Genomic DNA, 18,752 nt, shown 5'->3' on the forward strand with positions numbered 1-18,752 from the left:
AAAGAAGAGATGCTGTGAGTGTTGATGTTCCGTAATTTTTCCATCAGGGGGCACTCTGTGTTTTCTCTGTTAGCACCACCTGTTTGAAACTCCACAAACACAACAACCAGCTCATCCGAGCAGAGCTGGCCAGTAAATGAGTAGACTTGTGACAATAAACGATTATTTTTTAAACTGCATTGCCTTGTGATCTTAGCAATGGCAAATATTAGGGAAATCTGTGTATGTTTTGTGTGTCTGAAGGAAAAAAACATCGGCTGATTTTTAAATCACCAAATATCGGTATGAGTCGTAAAAATTCTATATTGTTCTCCTTTCTCCTTGTGTCCATGTGGAGCTGTCTGCGAAATGAGTGTACAGGGACCATCTACAAAGTGAGAGACTGAAAAATGACTTTGCCGGAAAAGATGTCATGTAGTTGGCACTCCCAGACTTCAGTTTTCACCTCTCATATTCTAAAACTTGGATCTTGTCCACACGTGCTTCTTCTTTGCATGATAGAGCTTTACTCTGCCTTTTTGTGAACATTGTCACGGTGAACTGAAAGTGTTCCTGAGCCCATGCAGTGATTTTCATGCCTGATTTTCCACCTTGTCCCTTCCACACAGAGATTTTTCTAGATTCTCAGTATCATTTGATGACATTATGTGCTGTAAATAATAGGGGTGCAACGATATTCGTATCGATATTGAACCGTTCGATACAGTGCTTTCGGTTCGGGACGCATATGTATCGAACAATACAACATTTGTAATTTATTTTATCAACTTTCCTTCTGACGATGCTGTCTGTGTTGAGCGCTCAGTGAATCTGCGTTCGACTACTCCGCCTAGGCTGCACTGTTGAGCGCAGATCCACTGAGCGCTCAACACAGACAGCATAGTCAGAAGGAAGAGCGCAGGGCAAGCTAGCAAGACAGAAGTTAAGCTCTCCTTGCAACATGGACCTCCCCCACCCTCATTCAGATCTGGCGTTTGGAATTATTTTGGTTTTCATGTGACGTATGACCCTGAAGGTAAGCGAGTCATGGACTAAAGTAAAACAGTATGTTGGATGTGCCATGCAATGCTCAATTACATGGGTGGGAACTAGTGTGTTAGCGCAGTTAGCTCGTTAACGTGTTGGCCGTCTAGCCCCATGCACGGGCGATCGGCGGTAGCTCGTTAACGGAGATTTGCCGTGTTGTGGCGTTAAGGTCATTTCAACGAGATTAACCTGAAAGCACTAGTGGGAACACAACGAATATGACTGCACATTTACGCCGACATCATCCTAGTGCAAAGACAAGTGGAAGCAGACAAAAAAAAGCAAGCATGCTACTAACTTTAGCCGAGTCATTTAGACAGCTGTTAGCACATGATTCTCCTTATGCTGCTGAGAATATAGCCCAGAAGAAGCGGATAGTATAGCTTTTATTTTGGAAAGAGCCATTTCTCTGTAATAAACTCTCTTTTCCAAAGATGAGTGATTCCTCAATCAGATACAGGGCTTGCAATATCGCTAGCCCGACGTCCTGGGGCTAGCGATTTTTTTCAGTCGGGGTACCAAAATCTATCTCTTCCCTGCCCGTCGGGCTATTGTAGGAAGGAAAAATATATGTCAATGCTTTTGCATTCTTTCGGAAATGTAGCTGGGTAATTATGTCATTGGCATCGGTGAGCCACTGTCAATATGTGACATATTGAAGTCGCGTTTGAATTTGCGCTTGTTTTTTTGCTTTCACTTTGCAATCGTGCGAACTGTGTATAGAGAGCGACAGCACTGATCTGTGAGTGATGATAATTTGTGCACCAATTCCTCTGACATCGTCTTATTAATCGTTAGCTTACTATGCAAACATGACAAGTGAAATCTCCCGCAGCTTAAACATGTGAGAGGTTGATCGCGCAGAGAATCGCTGAGCTTATGTGAGTGCGTGTGTAAAAGCAGCAGGATATATATTTTAGTTCTGCTGAGCCAAATAAGACAGGTCAGGGTGAAGAAGTGACAGCCAAAGAAAAGCTTACCACAAAACGGAGAAGTTATGACAAATCAGACTATAAGGCAAAAAGAAAGTGCAGCTTTATGGTTTCATGGACAAAAGAATTTCTGTGGCTGCAATATGACGAGCTAAATAACCAGGGCTGCACATAAGTGGTCCGCAGGTGCGCATTCGCTGTCAAAATAAAAAACACGCACAAGGGTTAGGGTTAAATTTAAAAACTGTACTTTTGAGTTAAAATATATATTTATAATTTTAATAAATGACAAATTAAAAAGGCATGAACATTTTTTTGTATCGAAAAAATATCGAACCGTGACACCAAAGTATCGAACCGAACCGAACCGTGAATTTTGTGTATCGTTGCACCCCTAGTAAATAATTAGGTATTCAAAGTCTTTACTGTTGTATGTTGAGGAACATTATTTGTAGACGCAGTTTTTGTAGACTGGTAAACCACTGCCTGTCTTTACTGTTGAAAAACTAATGTGCACTCTTAATACTTTTCATACTCATGTTACTGACCTGTTCTCAGTTACTCTAATTGGCTGCAAAAATGTTCCCCCAGCTGTTTTATTTTTTTGTAGTACAACTTATTTTCAAGACTTTTGTTGATCCTAACCCAACTTTCTGAGACATGGTGCTGCCATCAAATCCAAAATGACCTTATTTTTCTACATTTTGTTTCCTCTCAATTTAAGCATTTGACCAAATGTTGGTTTTGAGATTAGAAAGTCATTGGGTTCCATTTTTATTTACATTTAACACAGTGTGCCAAATTTTTTCTGACATTCTAGAAGCTCAATAATACAGGTCAGGGCAGGGTGGGGGGATTTGGTCAATTTGATGCTTATATTATTAAAATCTCATGATCATACAGTGCAAAAACAATGCATTAAATGTGCCACATCCCTAGGACTTATAAACATGATAGTTACACTTCATATGCATTTTTAAAAGTTCCCCCATTTTAAGTGAGTTTGTTAAAAAAAAAGTAAACTCAACTTAATACAGATTTCATTTTATTCACTAAAGTATGTGCTTGATATTCAAAACCTGCTCTTAAATAAGTGACGATTTAAGCATCAATAAACCACCAAACGCAAAGAAAACAGAGCGGATCAATTTAACATTTTGCCTCAGGAGTACTTGTGAATAAAAATGGGCCCCTGTAGCCGAGCTGATGAAAATAGCTGAAGGTAAAAAGGAATAAAGAGCATTCCTTGGATGACAGTTATGATTGTTAGGTGTGAATGATCTGCAGAAAACTCCTCCAACTTCCCACAATTCGACATTATGAAGCATGCCTCAGATGAACTAACTGAAATGGTCCATACAGAAATTCGCCGTTAAAAAACCATTAAGAGGGGAAAGTAACTCTGCAAAAGTCATTCTTCAAGTGAGGTTTTCCAGGATAACAAACCTGAAGTTCTCATGTGAACAAATGGTCAAACGATCAAAGTCCAGACTGCGTAATAAAGGAACCATTATCAAACACACATTAAAACTTAAAACTTTATTCATTGCAGCTGATTATTGTCACATATTTATATCAAACAAGCTTATACTAAACTACAGATGTTAAAAAGAAATTCTACTGCTTTTATTTTTGCTAAAATGTTTTAATCCCTCTTAAAGAACAAACAGCATTCAGAGTTAAAGACGAACTTTGAGATAGTTATAATATAATAAAGGATGTTGACTGCGATCATAGGGAACTGCTAAAATCAAAATCATACATCCACATGGTGACTCTGAATGCAACTCCACAACAAAAGCAGGAACTGTGACTGCATCTTGAGACAGGATTTATGACCTAATAGGGTGGGCCAGTGCAGGCAATGGGTAAAAAGCATCTAAAAATAGATGATGAACTCTGAATTTAAAGATGAAATGAAGGTGTTTCTGTGAATGCAATGTGTGTCAATGCCGGTTGGTTCCACATTTTTTGAAAGTAGAGTGGGCGGGTGTGTATATGTTCTGTATGTGCGAATGTAAAGTAGGGGCAAAGTGAAAAGGATGAAAAACCGACAGGAATACTGTTCTGTGTTGAGAGTGCAATTTAGCATGAATCAAAAGCAGCTTTCCTGGCTCCTATTCCATATGCTGCAGTCTGCCAGGAAATGGGATTTTTTTCATATTTCTTGTAGGTAAAGTCTTTGCAGAACGGAATCAGATGAGGTATTTTTTCCCTACCAAATGTTTAAGTGTTGGAAGTTTGGGGCAGACTCACTGGCAGGAGAAGAAAGCTAAAATTTGGGAGACAGCAGGGGGGTCCGCCATATATTTGTCCTAGCCCCAAACCCTTTCTGGACACCTTGCTGAACTGAATCATGACTGCTTGTAAAATACAGAGCCCTCTATTAAATAATTTACCACCAACTGGTCTCCAGACTGCCCTGAAGTGATTCTAGTAATCATCACTGCACACAGAAATTATTTATGGTTCCTTTTCATGAGGATAAATGCCAGTTATTCCATCCAGTAAAACAGCAAGCTACAGCAACTACATAAATGACTCAGGATTTTGAATAAACTGTATTTACTGCCTTAGAAATAATATATAAATATTAATAGATGAACAATTGTGGAGTCTGTTCATCGTGTACATTACATTGCATTTTTTTACATAATAAAAAAAAGACTTACATTTAGACTTACATAACCAGCATTTGAATAAGTGCTGATTATTATTGTAATAAACTGCAGGCACAATGCTGGGTTTCAAAATCCAAATGAAAAGAAAGAAAACCAAATAGTGCGTGACAAAATTCATCAGTAAAGCAATTCAAATATCCCAGCAACCTAAACAATATTTAAGAAAGAAAAGACTAAATCTGGAGTTATGTACAAACTGTCTGACTGTTAGTCAGACAGCTGATGTTATAGGGAAGTCTTTTAAAAGGACCCAAAACACAGGAGACAGAGTAAGAAAACAGAAAGCAACCGTTTTCATTAGCCCAGGTCAAGACTCAGAGACACAAAGTCCAAAAAGCAAGAATATAGAGGGGACCAAACTAGACATAGCTGTAGACAATCAAGACAGTGAGGGAGGGGAGGAAGTAAACTCAACACAGGACACAACTAACTACCAAAGTAAACTTGAATCTAACTCAAAGGACAACTTTTATACACAGACACAGACTCGCTGAACAAAAAGAACACTGAGGAAACAAAGTACAAATAATAGACTTTATAAAACAGTAAGGAGAACACAAACTAAAAGGCTTAAAATACAGGTGTGCATAATATAAACAGGAAAGAACAAAATATGAATAGTAAACTAGATAAATGCTAACAGTATATAGATTTCTAAAATATGCCGATTCCAGATTCGATTAATAAATCAAGAGGCTTTATTTCACTCTGCAAGCAGACGACAAAAATTACATTATGACAAGGGGTCTAATAAAAAATTTAAATATGGATTTCCTATTTAACAACTTTTATTAATATTTATTTTCCATTAGTCTGATTTCAGCTTAGTGTGAGAGTCTTTATGCATACAGCAGTCATTTATGGTCATGGTAGTTTCTCACTTACATGCTTTTACTGCGAGTGCACCTCATCTTGTGGAGTTGAGCTCATAAGTAACCGGCAATAGGATATTAACTGAGGTGACAACAAAACATGGTCACATGTGTAATAAAATCTTCCTGACGAAATGTTACAAACGTAAGCATGGATGAAAGAAGCCAACAGGGAAAGCACCATCTGAACTAGTGAGCCATGCAAACTCCAGGTAAGTCAAAAATTTGCAATCAAACAAAAGTTGTTGGCATAGCAGTGCAAACTTTAAACTAGAGGACCCTTGGCTTTTAGCTTCCTCCATGCTATGTTAACTCTATTGCTAGCATCTAGTGATGTGCTTTGTCATAAACATACAGAAACATTAGCCTGCTGTCACAGATACCAGACAAAGCATGCATGATTAAAGATAAAAAACAAGTGACAAAGCTTGTAAAAACAGTAGAGTTCTATTTAGCTCAATACAAATAGCTGTGCCGCATTTAGGACTTTAGCGTGGCACTGGTAGCATGTTTGATAAAACATAAATATATCTGTTTTGTGAGATGTGCAATTATATAAAAATCATCAAATTAAGAAACTATTCCAAAAACTTCTTTGTTTGCATACTGGTCTAGTAAATTATAAATGAATGTAATTTTCACTTATTTTTTAGCCCAGCTTTTCAAATGGTGACAGGAGTTGTAGTTCAAATTAACACTGTAAAACCTGACCCATGAAATAATTGCTAGAAAATTCATATTATTTTGAAACTCTAATGTTACTGAAACTTGGGGCACTTGAAGATTGAATGTCAATTTGTATATTTGAGTTTTAATTTTTTATTATTTTTGCTACATCTGGTATTTCTGCACAATTTATTGCTCACAGTAGCACTGCAAGTGTCTGATTGTGTACATCAGGCTTTTCAGAAAAAACAAAAAACAAAGGTTCAAATATAAGCAATGCATTATATTTAAAAAAGACACTCCTTCTTGCTGCATGCACTTCCACACTTGGGACATGATGCACTGTCTGTCAATGTGAGACTAAAAATACATGCACTTTTAGTCACAGAGGCACCTCTTATGTGAGAGTGCCAAGCTTTAACAAGTGCATTTATTAAATCACTAGGCACTCGAGACTCGGTTCAGCACCTGAATATGCATAGTGAACCTCAGGTTGTATACAGCTGCCTTAATGCAAACCTCAGTAGTCTCATTATGAGCTGAATATGAAAGATACCTCAGAACCCACTGTAACCATTTGGTGGTGAGCTGGTTTGCAGAGGCAGAGTGGAGGTGAACTGAATGGTCTGCAGTGAGAGGCTGTGGGTTGGGTTTCTCTGAGGTTATGGTCATTCTCCCCTGGGAAAGTGGTTAGGCCTGGCTGTTTACTTTGGAGTAACCCTGCCCCTCCCCTTATACCATTCACTCTCTGCTTGGTAACTCATGATTACCTACACTGGTGCACACCTGTCATTTCTGAGCACCCAATGAAAATATACTAGTAGACTGCATTTTGAAAGTATGGCGAAATTCCATAGAAATTCCTCTAAATATATGTTTATTCATTAGTTTTTTTTCAGTACGCTGTTTGTTGTATGACTGGACTTTGCATCAGTGCCACGTTCATGTCACAGCAGGTGTGAGTGAAGGGTTGGTGGGGAGTGAGAGTGAGGTGAGGGTTGGGAGGTTGGGCAGGGTGTTAGCACTGGACTTAATGGGTAGGGGCTGAGGTAGCGCATGCATCTTCACCCAAAGAGGAGTTTGACTTTCTCTCAGTGCCTGTTCTCACACGGACTCACACAGGCTCACACACAGAGCTCTCAGCTCGGCTCAGCAGCTCTGACTACCGCAGATGATGCTTCAGTGCGACTTCACATGAGATTACTGCAGGACTGAGCAGAGTTGTGGCTCTGCAGCTGATGGGCTTCTCTTCTTTCTATCTTTATCCCACTTTTATTCGGACACTGGGAAGTTATAAATAGCTTAACACACACTGTTGGGAGGCAAATTAATGGAGTCGACTCGGAGGGGATTTCCCTAGGCTACATTTACACCAATGGATCTGCTCACAAGTTCTGAATGGGCCAAACTGTGTTTGGCACATTAATTTTCACACATCTTTTTTGTGAAATCATTTTTGCAAGAACATCAACACTTAAGAGCTTACGGTTTTTTGGGGGGATTTTCACTGGAAACAAAGTAAGTTTAAATGTTTATATTTTTAGAGGACTGTTTAAAGGCTGTGTGTGTCATTTTTCAGATGAAACGAACTCTACTGAAAAAACAGACACAGTTTAGGATTAATTCATTACTCATTAGAGAGACTGATGATATTCATTGTGTTGCTTACGTTTTTGCCTCAGGGATGTGCTCTATAGTCGTGCTTCATCAGTGGAGTCTGGCTGTGTTCTTGCTGTGCTCTCCGGTGACTCTCGATGGGAGACCAGTTGATGCACTTAGTAGCAGAATGTGAGTTACCTTTGTGATACCTTTAAAAAAACGAATAAACAAATTCTATGCAAGATTTCGAAAAGCTAGCAATTTAAGAAAAAAATATTTGAGATTTTCTGCAGTTTGAATATTTTAAAGTAAGGCATGGGATGTTTTCTCTGTTTTAGGTCCATATCAAACTCAGATTAGTGACAGCTCTCACACTTGTTTATGCTGCCACCTACTGTATTGAGGTTTCATAAAGCCTGACCTAAAATTTATAATAGCCAACCACTTCTTCTATTAACTTAACACTGAGATGTCAAATAAAATTTAAAGTTGGAACAAAAAAAGTTCTTAAATGACTGACTGAGAATCAGACACTTTATTAATCCCAGAGGAAATGATATATTCCTCTGGGATTAATGTTCAGCAGTAATCTAAGAGATATCAGAGACTGAAACGGATTTCTAATAGTCCACCATGTGGCTTTTTTACTACCTTTGTTTTTGATACAATTTAATCTAACTTTGGCACTTTTTTTTTTTGCTGTAAGGAAGAGGTCAGTAGGCCATGCCCAGCTGATGCATGATAAGGGCCGCACCATACATGAGTACACGCGCCGCATGTGGCTACACGAGCTGCTGGAGGAGGTGCACACGGCTGATGATCGTGCTCCACCTGCACAAAGCAGAACCTCGAGCCAAAGCTTCAGTGGAAACCACCAGAAGCCCTCGGGGGCCACCAAAGATCTCTCTGACAGGTTCAGGCAGGACAGAGTGGGCCCTAACCTCCCTCAGGAGACCAACAAAGCTCAGGCTTATAAGGAGTCACTTAAAGTTGCCACCAAGAGGAAAAAAAAGGTGAGGCTGGGCCGGCGTAGAGAAAACGATAAGAAGAGGAGGCGAGCACGGTCTGTTCTAACAAAGGCGCCACCACGGATGGCTATCTAAAAGCAAAAAATTAAAAAAACAGTACCCTTTATGTACTGCACTAAGACACTGACGCAGGCTGACTGATGCCTGACAGACTAACGATGCCAGACTCAGTCACTTTATATCTTAACCCTGAGTTTGTGCTTGTATATTAATATTTGGCTTTGTTGTTTGTATTTTTGCTGTAAAACAATCTCACACTTCATTTTAGTTTCATGGTAACACCTGCTTAGGTCCATATTTATTTGGAAAATCTTTACAACTCTGCAGCCCTGATATACTTCCAAGCAGTGATATGTTTTGTAGTTTCAGATGTATGCAAGAGCACGGGAGGAAGTATTTATTTCCTATACATGATAACTTCTACAAATAATGCGATGCTGGGCACCCTGCTTTTTGTTTGGCTCTGAGTGCTGACCGTTACGGACTTACACACAACAAACTGGTCAATGAATACATCAGTTCATAATTTATTGTACTTTAAAATGTATATTTATTTTGTGAATGTATTTCAGTGCTGCTGACTAAATCCCATAATGCACTTTAGCTATATCCTGTATATGTTCTTTTGTGGTTGAGATTATGGTTTAGTAATTTTTTTTTCTATGATGGTCCTGCTTTTCTTTCACACCTTAGATAACTCAGCGTACGCTTCATTAAACCCACTTCAATCACTTAACATTGGATTTTTCTTTTACATTAAGCCAGAATCATCTACTGGATAATGTTCTGCACGTGCACTGAGGGCATACTGTATAATTTTCCAGTTATTCAAACATTAAATATGTAGTCCTTAGAGCTATTTTTTTTATTCTCTGTGTCTTTATTACCAGGATATATGCAGCTCAAATGGAAAATCTGGCATTAAGAAAGAGCCAAAATGATTTGCTGAGAAAAATTATTCAAATAATTTGATTAATTGGGACTCCTTCTAAAAATAAAGCATTTAATATTTTTAATATTTAATTTTTGACTGTGAGACCAAAATAAAGCAAAAACAAAAAAAAAAAGAGAAAAAGAAGCGTATAAAGGCACTGATAATTGTGAATTTGTTATTCAAATTATACAAATGTAGAAAATAAGAGAAAATTTAGAAATGGCAAATTACTAAGAGACTAATAATCCTCTAAAACCATGGTTCAAGTCACAGCTCAAGTCTTTAGAGAGGATGAATTAAGAAAAAACATGAAAAAAACATTTTATTTTTAGTTTTTTACCACAGACCTGATCATATGATTATCAGCAAAATATCCCCCTTTAACCAGGCATTGCCAGCTCCTCGTGGGTGTCACACTACAACATTATGATGCAGTGAACTGTGTCGGTCTGTATCACCTAGAAATCCTAAACTCAATGGCCAACTTGTTAGGTAGATATGTTGAGCTACTCACAAATGCAACTATCTAATAAACCAGTCACACCTTGTGTATTTAGCCATGGGCACGATGACCTGAATGACCTGCTAAAGCTCAAGTTTAAGAATGGGGAAGCAAGGTGATTTAAGTGACTCCGAACGTGGCATGGTTGTTGGTGCCAAATAGCCAGGTCTGAATATTTCAAAAACTGATGGTCTACTGGAATTTTCCAACACAAACATCTCTTGGGTTTACAAAGAATAGTCTAAAAAAGAGAAAATACTCACTGAGTGGCAGTTCTCTGGGTAAGAAATGCCTTTTTGATGCCAGAGATCAGAGAATGGTTAGATTGGAAATACACTCACACAGCACCACAAATCAACCTTTGATGAAGCCCACACCAAGTGCTGTGCTAAGAGCAAAAACCCAAGGATAGAAATTACACAACTTCACAAAAACTAGACAATAAAATAGTTGAAAAATGTTGCCTGGTCTGATGAGTCTAGGTTTCTGCTGCAGCATTTGGATGGTAGGACTAGAATCTGGCATTAACAACATGAGAGCATGGCTCCATCAATGGTATCAATGGTTCCAGCTGCTGGTGGTATAATGGTGTTAGGGATATCGTCTTGTCACACTTGAGCCCCTTAGAAATGAAGTGAGCATCACTTGTATCCCACAGCCTGAGTAATGTTACCCAGTAATCGCTTTTTCACAGTGTACCCGTCTTCTAATGGTTGTTCCCAGCAGGATAACTTGCTCAGATCATCTTAAACTGGTTTCTTGAATGTGATCATTAGTTCACTGCACTCACCAGCCTCCACAGTCACCAGATCTCTACCTGCTGGACCACCTTTGGCATGTGATGAAACAGGAGATTCACATCACCAATCTGCAGCAATTGTGTGATGTTGTCATGTCAACGTGGACCAAAATTCCTGAGGAGCATCTTTAACATAAAAAGTTAAGGCAGTTCTGAGAGCAAAAGGGGATCCAACCCATTATAAGTAAACTTGGCGTTCAGTACTCTTTTATATCCTACAGATGTATGTATGCAATATATACATTTTCTGACAACACAAGGGATTATTTGCATCATCAATAACTAATCTGAGCTAGAAAATGCAATTTTTAAGAGCCTATTGTGACCGTGTGTTGCCTTTGAGATCACTACCAAGTTGCTTTTTTTATTTTAACCAGCACTTCAGAATAGAAACATATTCCATGAATTCTGTGAATCATATAAGATTACAACATTGTCTGAAAAAACGTTTATCCAATAACTGATTAATTATTATATTATATTGCTATTATAGTGCTCATAGTAAGTTTTCCCTCAAAGTCTTTGAAAAATAGTTACAAATGCTGTATTATTATCAAGATAAAATAGTACGAATAATAGTAAGTGTAACATTTGGGTCAAAACAGACGTTTAAAATGTTTGCTGAAGGTAGCAGCGTGAAAAACAGTGTTGTTGACTTTCGGCATGAACAGAACACAATGAAGCTGTTAATGTTCCACTTGAGAACACGTGGCACTTTAACAGCCACTGAACGTAAGATACAGACACCGATAATGGAGGGGTTAGCAGATGCATCGACGTCAGCTATCCTGAACTAAGAGCAGCAGTGTACACCATTAGCTAAAATGAGTCATAAAAGCTGTGGAAAGCCTGATAAAGCCACCGTTAGGAGCCTGCAGCTCACACTGAAGAAATCAAACAGTGCAGAGAAAAATTAATATCTATAGACGTGAAAGAACAGAGAACATAATCAATGAGCTAGGTGGGGTTTTTTTTGACATTGCTCACTGGCCATATTATGGGATTAGAAAAACAACAAAACAAGAGAAAACAAAAACAAAACATCAAAAAAACATAATACGAGCAAAAGATGGTTTATAATACACCAAAGACTAGTGGTAAAGAGAGAGGTAAGCACATTTATATTCATGCATTTATCTTTATATTCTCTCAGGTTACATTTGATGTAGAGTTGTCAGTATTTTGCTCCCTCTCTTTGGTCCACACATATAACCAAATGCACACTGCAGGTAAGTACTGGTGAAAAGCTTGTGAAGCTAATGCTAGTTTGTTGCTATCGGGGTGGCTGTAGCTCAGGTGGCAGAGCAGGTCAGCCAATAATCAGAAGGTCGGTGGTTCGATCCCAGGCTGCATCCTGGCTGCATGCCAAATATCCTTGGGCAAGATACTAACCCCATGTTTGCCTACTGGTGGTGGTCAGAGGGCCCGGTGGCGCCTGTGTCCGGCAGCCTCGCCTCTGTCAGTGCTTCCCAGGGCAGCTGTGGCTACAATGTAGCTTGCTATTGCCTATGGGTGAATGACTGAATGTAGTGTGAAGCGCTTTGGGGTCCTATGGACTAGAAAAGCGCTATACAAATGCAGGCCATTTACCATCAAAGACAGGTCGCTGCTGCGCCTACTTACGAAACATAGATAACATAAATCCATCTTTCCCTCTGTTCCTTAGTTGTGGTGGAGTGTTTTATGGGGTAGTGAAGGTGAACTTTGACCTTTTGGTTTTAAAACATTATTATTTTATCATTTTATCCTATTAGAAATTTGTGTAAAATTTTTGTAAGAATTAGAATAAGAACTTGTTTTATGAAGTAAAAATAAAATCTAATCAGTTCATCCTTGAGTCCAAGTGAACATTTGTGATGAATAATAAGAAAATCTCAAGAAAAACATCTCAGGGCTAAGATATCACATTCAAACATAAAACAGTGAAATTGGCACAATATCAGCTTGAACTGCCAAATCTTCGAAAAGCTTTCATTCTGTTGCTTGTGTTCAAGAACAGACGTTTCTAGTTCTAAATAGACTTCTGACAGGAAGTGTTTGGCTCACAGGGCATACGCACTCAGACATTAAACATTTCATATAAATACAGTGAATTGGTTGTGAACTCCTGCAGTAGGCCTACCATCAAGGGTAGGCCTACTGCAGTAGCCCCGTTTTCTTTCTTTTTCATGTTTTAAATGCAAAAGAAATCTTTCCCTCAAGTAAAACTTATCACTATCGTACTGCAAATATCACATTAGTGAAATGATCAACACTTTTGTTTGATTAGAGGTTAAAGAAAAACTGCTACTGTTTACTTTTGCAATGCTCATCGCTGCTGTTGCCACACATCTTATAGGGCATTCACATTTATCAGTGTGTTTATCATCTGCTCAGGTTTACATAGGTGCCTAGTTAGCTTTGATGATTAATTGCCAGACCAGACCTTTTACAAAGCACCTTTTATGTCCCTAAATAGGCCAGTGTTGTCTATTCATGTACTGCTAGACTACAGAGCTTCAAACATCATATAACAAAACTAAGAAACATGAATGCTAACAAAACACGTATGCACTGTATATCACTGATCTCTCCCAGAGTGACCAGAGTCCATTTCTCTTTAAACCTAGTCAACCAGAATCAATCTGGCCCAAGTAATGTTTGCCTTTCTTGCCTTCACATTCAGCGATCACACTTTGTAATGAGTCCTTAGAGGCTCTCACATCTCACAGTTTGTTTTAACGGGATACAAACCAGCAAATGTTTCATTTTACATAATGAGGTTAGTTCACTTGTGGACATGAGCTAATAATGGAGGTACAACAATGGTAAGTAAAAAATGATTAACCTGATGTCTCTTTCCAGTGCTATCACGTCTGAGTTAAACCATATTAATTTGTTTAACACTATATTTAGTGTAAATGTAGATATTTAGTAGCTTTCAGCGTTGTCTTAAAGTGATATTGAAATAAATTTGGCTTGTCAGTAAACAAAAGTGTTGATCAGTACATTTACTCTGCCTTGCATCATATATGTGTTTTGGTATATATGTGTCATTTACTGTGACACGTAGGTCTACACAAGCCTTACAGGTGCCATGTGATGAAGCTGTCACTTGTGTGTTAACATTAAGCAGAGTAAATGTGATATAAACAGGACTTCAGTTTGTTGAGTCATTAATCGGGATTTTATTTCCCTAATTAATTTATTGTTCTTTTTTAACCCAAATCTCAAAATCCAAATGTCATTCTTTTCTGACAGATGATGTCACTCCGATGACAACATGGCTTTTCTCAACACCTATGGGTTAATCTTTGCCTGTACCTGTGGTGTGATCCTGGGCATTGGGCTGTGTGCCAACCTGCTGGTCTTCTCTTTGTTTGCCAAGTACAACACACTGCGTAAGAACCGGCTCGATATCCTTCTGTTCAGCATGACTCTGGCTGACTTCCTAACTCTCCTGCTCATCCCTTTCACACTGCACTCTGCTGTAAGTCACTCCTGGCCTCTTGGTGACATCTCCTGCAAGGTTTACCAGTTCCTGCTAGCCTTCAGTCTGGCAGCTAGCACCTATTCGCTATGCGCTGTGTCCATGACCCGAGCCATGATCATCACCAACCCGTACCAGCCTCCCACCCTGGATCTGGTCATTCTTATGTTTGTCTTAGTCTGGGCCCTCAGCTTCTTTATTAGCCTGCCTCTGCGAATGTTTGCTACCAAAAAGAGCATGGGCCCAAACCTGACGAACTTCACCTTCTGCCTTCCAACCATTCATGAGCACCACTACCAAGTGGTCCTAAGCCAGTTTGTACTTTACTACTTTATTCCGATGCTAGTCATTGCATTCAACTATGTCCGTCTGGCTCTGTTTCTCCACAAGAGTCCCGTAATGTCAGTGTCCAGTGCCAAAAACACCCGCAGAGCCTCTGTCATGGTTTTCTTGGCTGCAGCTACCTTCTCAGTGTGCTGGCTGCCTAGTTATGTGCTGGAGCTGTGTGTGTACCTGGGGCTGTATCGCCACAGAGCGGCTTGGGATATATTCCACTTTATCTGTACTGTGCTCCAATACCTGCACCCCTGTGTCAACCCAGTGCTCTATGTGCTGCTGTCTAAGCGCTACCGCCACAGGAGGGCAGCCTGGCTCTTCAGCTGTAACAGGAACAGGGTGCAGCCGCAGGTCACCAGTGTTACCACAGACAGCCTTTAGAGTCAGCTGATTTGTTTGTGAGCTGAAGACACCTTTTTGTTACAGTTACTGTTTGTACAAATCAAAATTTCTGCTGTGTCTGCCATTTTTTTTAGTTGTTGCTGTTGTTGACATTTGTGATTATTTCAGTTTCCCATTCCAAGTGTGCGCTTTAAATATAGAAGTAAGTAGACATCAAAAGTCTATTTTCAGGCGTGACACATCTGCTATGTGCCTTAAAAAGCAGGAGGAATCAGTTTCTGTATCGCTATCTTAATGACGATTTGTCTTTGAAACAATATCCTACTTTATTTTTACAAATGACTGTGATTTCCCATCACCATCGGGGGGTCAATTTTCTTTCCCCATCATGTTGAAATGTGTTTGAGGATTAATACAGATCTGATTACAATTTATCTGTTTTAACAGAAACACATTCAGAAGAATCATGAGATCACAATCACTAGAGAAACCGTCTGTATTTGTGGTGTAAATGTAAAAATATGTAGAGGTTTTTCAGACTTAATACATCATGAAGCTTGAATGTTTTTGTATCCCTGTTTGGATTTTTTCCTTCACTTTTTTTTAAGAGAAACTTTGTACACAATCTTTCACTGTTACCTTCACTACTTACACACTAAAATTTCAGAATAAAACTAATATGATGACCTCAATTATTCTGTAGTTTTATGTTTTTAACAGTAAATAAACAGATGGATAAAAGGTCAGGACACTGATTGCACACAGTTTGCTTTTTCTTTTGTTTTGCCGCAGTGTTTCTCTTAAATATTTGCTTCTGTTTCTAGGAATATAATAACAAGCCTCATAAAACACGCTGCAGTGTTCAGGTTGCTGTTGTGACAGTACTCCATATCATTCAGAGAGGATCTCATCCTGTGGTTCAAAGCACTCCAGTCTCATCCATCTGGAAAAAAAGTGGAATTTGTAGTCCTTGTTCGGCTCTGATGACCAGCTTTGAGGTGGAGGGCCACTCTAATCAGAACCTGTAGCAGGTGTAGAACTAGCTCGTGTGTGATTAAGGTTACCACCAGAGGCTGCAGTCAAAGATGGTGGGCACTGAGTTCATTGACAGGGTGGGAGACTCACTAGAAACCAGCTGATATTGATACTCATTTTTTTTTTGTCATAAAGTACACAGAAAGTAGAATATTGCTTGGAGAGAAACTTGAAATTTAATTATTTAATGATTTATTTGAGAAAGCTGGTCTGCTTCCTGTTACTCTCTACACATGTGTGCACATACCTCCACCCTCCATCCACCCTGCCACAAATCTGGTTTCCATTCACAGAGCAGCTATTCTTCCAAACAGCCATAAATCATTCAGTAAATTTTGCTACTTTGGCATCTAATGGCTATTAAATATGGACTATATGATCCAGTAGTATTACACTACATTACATGTAATGAAGAACCCAGAGGTCAGCCGCAGCTTTCACCTTCACACAATTCAATTGAGCCATCAAAAGTGACATCTCGAAAGCCTCGGGTCCAAACTCTCACACTGGAGAGTTCACGTAAGCGTGATTTTGTATTTGATATTTCTCTTAATGCTGTTTTGTGATTGTCTGAGGGCAGTGACTGCATGATATAAGGTGATGCGATCAGCTGTTTACTGGGGGTTTAACCACATCCTAACTGCACAATCAAACCTTACCAATAATGTTCATTTAAAAATGAGCTCAACCCTTCAAGAGCTGCTGATTAACCACATGGCAGCACCGCCAACAGCGGTTGATATTTCTCTTTCACAAAAAGATCACAGGTCCCAGATAAAAGCCCACATCTATGTTCACACTCTTTGATGAGACAGGCCTAAAGTTTGTGGAGGGTGTAAGATGATGACTGTGTATCAGGTGTTGTGGTTAAACAGAAAGCAGAGTGAGAGAAGTTATAATGAGGCTGGCTGAGTTCTGGCAGCAAGTAATAGGAGACAACCAGCCCCTCCCTCTGTCAGCTTGCCCCCTGACTTTTGGCCTTCTCTTTACCGTACAGCTGGCCTGACTTGTACTGACCAGTAAGGCTAGTAGTCAGTCCCTATGCTGTATGTGGTGAGACAATAAAGAATGCACGCAGAGTGTTTCAGTGTAGCAAAAACAAATGTACTGTTTTCAGAGGAAGATTAGTGATAAAGAACTTGTTCTGATGGCATTTGTCAAAATAACTTTATTGTGGCAAAGCTAGAGGATGCTAATACAATTTAGCAGGGAAAAAACTATAGGTAACAATGTCTGGTTATTAAATAGCTTGCCAGGCTATAAGTTGTGCAGTCGTAGCCGATTGGTTGGTCCTTTGTGGAACAATAGCCAATACGATCAGAGCTATTTGTGTGTTTTAAGTATGAGGATAGATCAAAAACTATTAAGAAAACATGGATGTAGCTCAGAGGTATGAAAAACTAAGTAAATACGAGGCAACTTTAAAATTCCTCTCTAATGGCCAGCAGGGGACGACTCCTCCGGTCACAGAGGTCCTGTTGTATGGAAGTTTTATTTTATTTTGAAATCAGTTTAATTCACTGTAGTTGTTGTTATTGCTGCTGTGGTAATTAGGTTTTTACTGTGTTGTTTAGTTTTTGCAGTTTTGATGTGATATCTTCCCGTGTTACCCCTTGTGAAGACTACTAAGAACTTCTACCCTCTCTGTGTGTTTAATGATAATCCTATTTCTAGTGATGTTTTTTGTTTATTTCCCATTTTTCTTTAAAGCTTTCTTTGCATTCTTGTCTTGTTTTACTTCCTGTTTTGTGATTATCTCACCTCTGTGTCACTTTTACCTTCATCTCATTCCTCTCCTGTTTGTCAGTCCCCAGACAGTCGTCAGTTTAAATATAGTCCTGTCTCCTCTCTGGCAGAGGATCTGTGTATGTTCCTGGATGTGTCCCCTTCCTTGTAAGATTTACTCAGTGTGTACTCCTGGTGTCTTTGGCTGCCTGTGTTTTCATACTTCTCTTTTCGTTACCTTTGAACTTTTCATCAGCAGCTAAAGCTTGCTTTCACTTATTTTGCCTCTGTATTTGGGTTGTCAGTGCCATACCCTGATAGGTGGCTGCACCCAGGTCACATGAGCGGTTGTTGTCCTGGGAGTTTGCTCACTTGTGCTGGTGATATCATTTGTTTGCATGTTTTGTTAGTGTGGTGTTTTACTTTGTATTAGCAGTTCAGTTTGCTTACTGACAGAATAAGTGCCCCAGTAGTGTGTAGTTGGCTTCCAGCAAGTGTTGTATGACTTTCCTCTTCATCGTTCTTTCATCCCTTATAATGCAGTTTTACTCATGCTGAGTTGTGGCCTCAGTTGAAGCCCACACGTTTCATCATACACACACACACACACACACACACATACACACTTACTTATAATATGTATACTGTGAGGGACTGAGATGGTTAGACACGAGGACACGGTGGGTATTTTGAAAAAGTGCATTTTATTTACCCCCAAAATGCAAAAATATACTGTCACGGCGAGTGAGATGAGCCGTGTGGAAAATAAAGGAGGATCCAAACGCAGGCACTTGTACAGGTGTGAG

At 39.2% G+C, this 18,752-nt stretch overlaps 2 protein-coding genes across 4 annotated transcripts; both read left to right on the top strand.

Annotated features, from left to right (window-relative positions):
- The first annotated feature begins 774 nt into the window (after positions 1-774).
- LOC101470254 (parathyroid hormone-related protein-like) lies at positions 775-9,639 on the top strand. Of its 2 annotated transcripts, none has more exons than XM_076885951.1 (3): positions 775-1,015; positions 7,860-7,965; positions 8,483-9,639. In XM_076885951.1, the coding sequence occupies exons 2-3, from the start codon at positions 7,862-7,864 to the stop codon at positions 8,877-8,879; spliced, it is 501 nt and encodes a 166-aa protein (XP_076742066.1). In that variant the 5' UTR covers positions 775-1,015; positions 7,860-7,861; the 3' UTR covers positions 8,880-9,639. The 2 variants fall into 2 exon arrangements, with proteins under 2 accessions (XP_076742066.1, XP_004563786.1); XM_004563729.4 differs by lacking the exon at positions 775-1,015 and adding an exon at positions 7,283-7,695.
- On the top strand, positions 8,718-15,855 carry LOC101470547 (galanin receptor 2a). 2 transcript variants are annotated; one of them, XM_076885950.1, is made up of 2 exons: positions 8,718-8,789; positions 14,280-15,855. In XM_076885950.1, the coding sequence occupies exon 2, from the start codon at positions 14,302-14,304 to the stop codon at positions 15,223-15,225; it is 924 nt and encodes a 307-aa protein (XP_076742065.1). In that variant the 5' UTR covers positions 8,718-8,789; positions 14,280-14,301; the 3' UTR covers positions 15,226-15,855. The 2 variants fall into 2 exon arrangements, with proteins under 2 accessions (XP_076742065.1, XP_004563787.3); XM_004563730.3 differs by lacking the exon at positions 8,718-8,789 and adding an exon at positions 13,706-13,846.
- Positions 15,856-18,752: the final 2,897 nt, after the last annotated feature.

The sequence above is a fragment of the Maylandia zebra genome, linkage group LG7, assembly GCF_041146795.1.
Source record: "Maylandia zebra isolate NMK-2024a linkage group LG7, Mzebra_GT3a, whole genome shotgun sequence".
NCBI classification, from domain to species: Eukaryota; Metazoa; Chordata; class Actinopteri; order Cichliformes; family Cichlidae; genus Maylandia; species Maylandia zebra.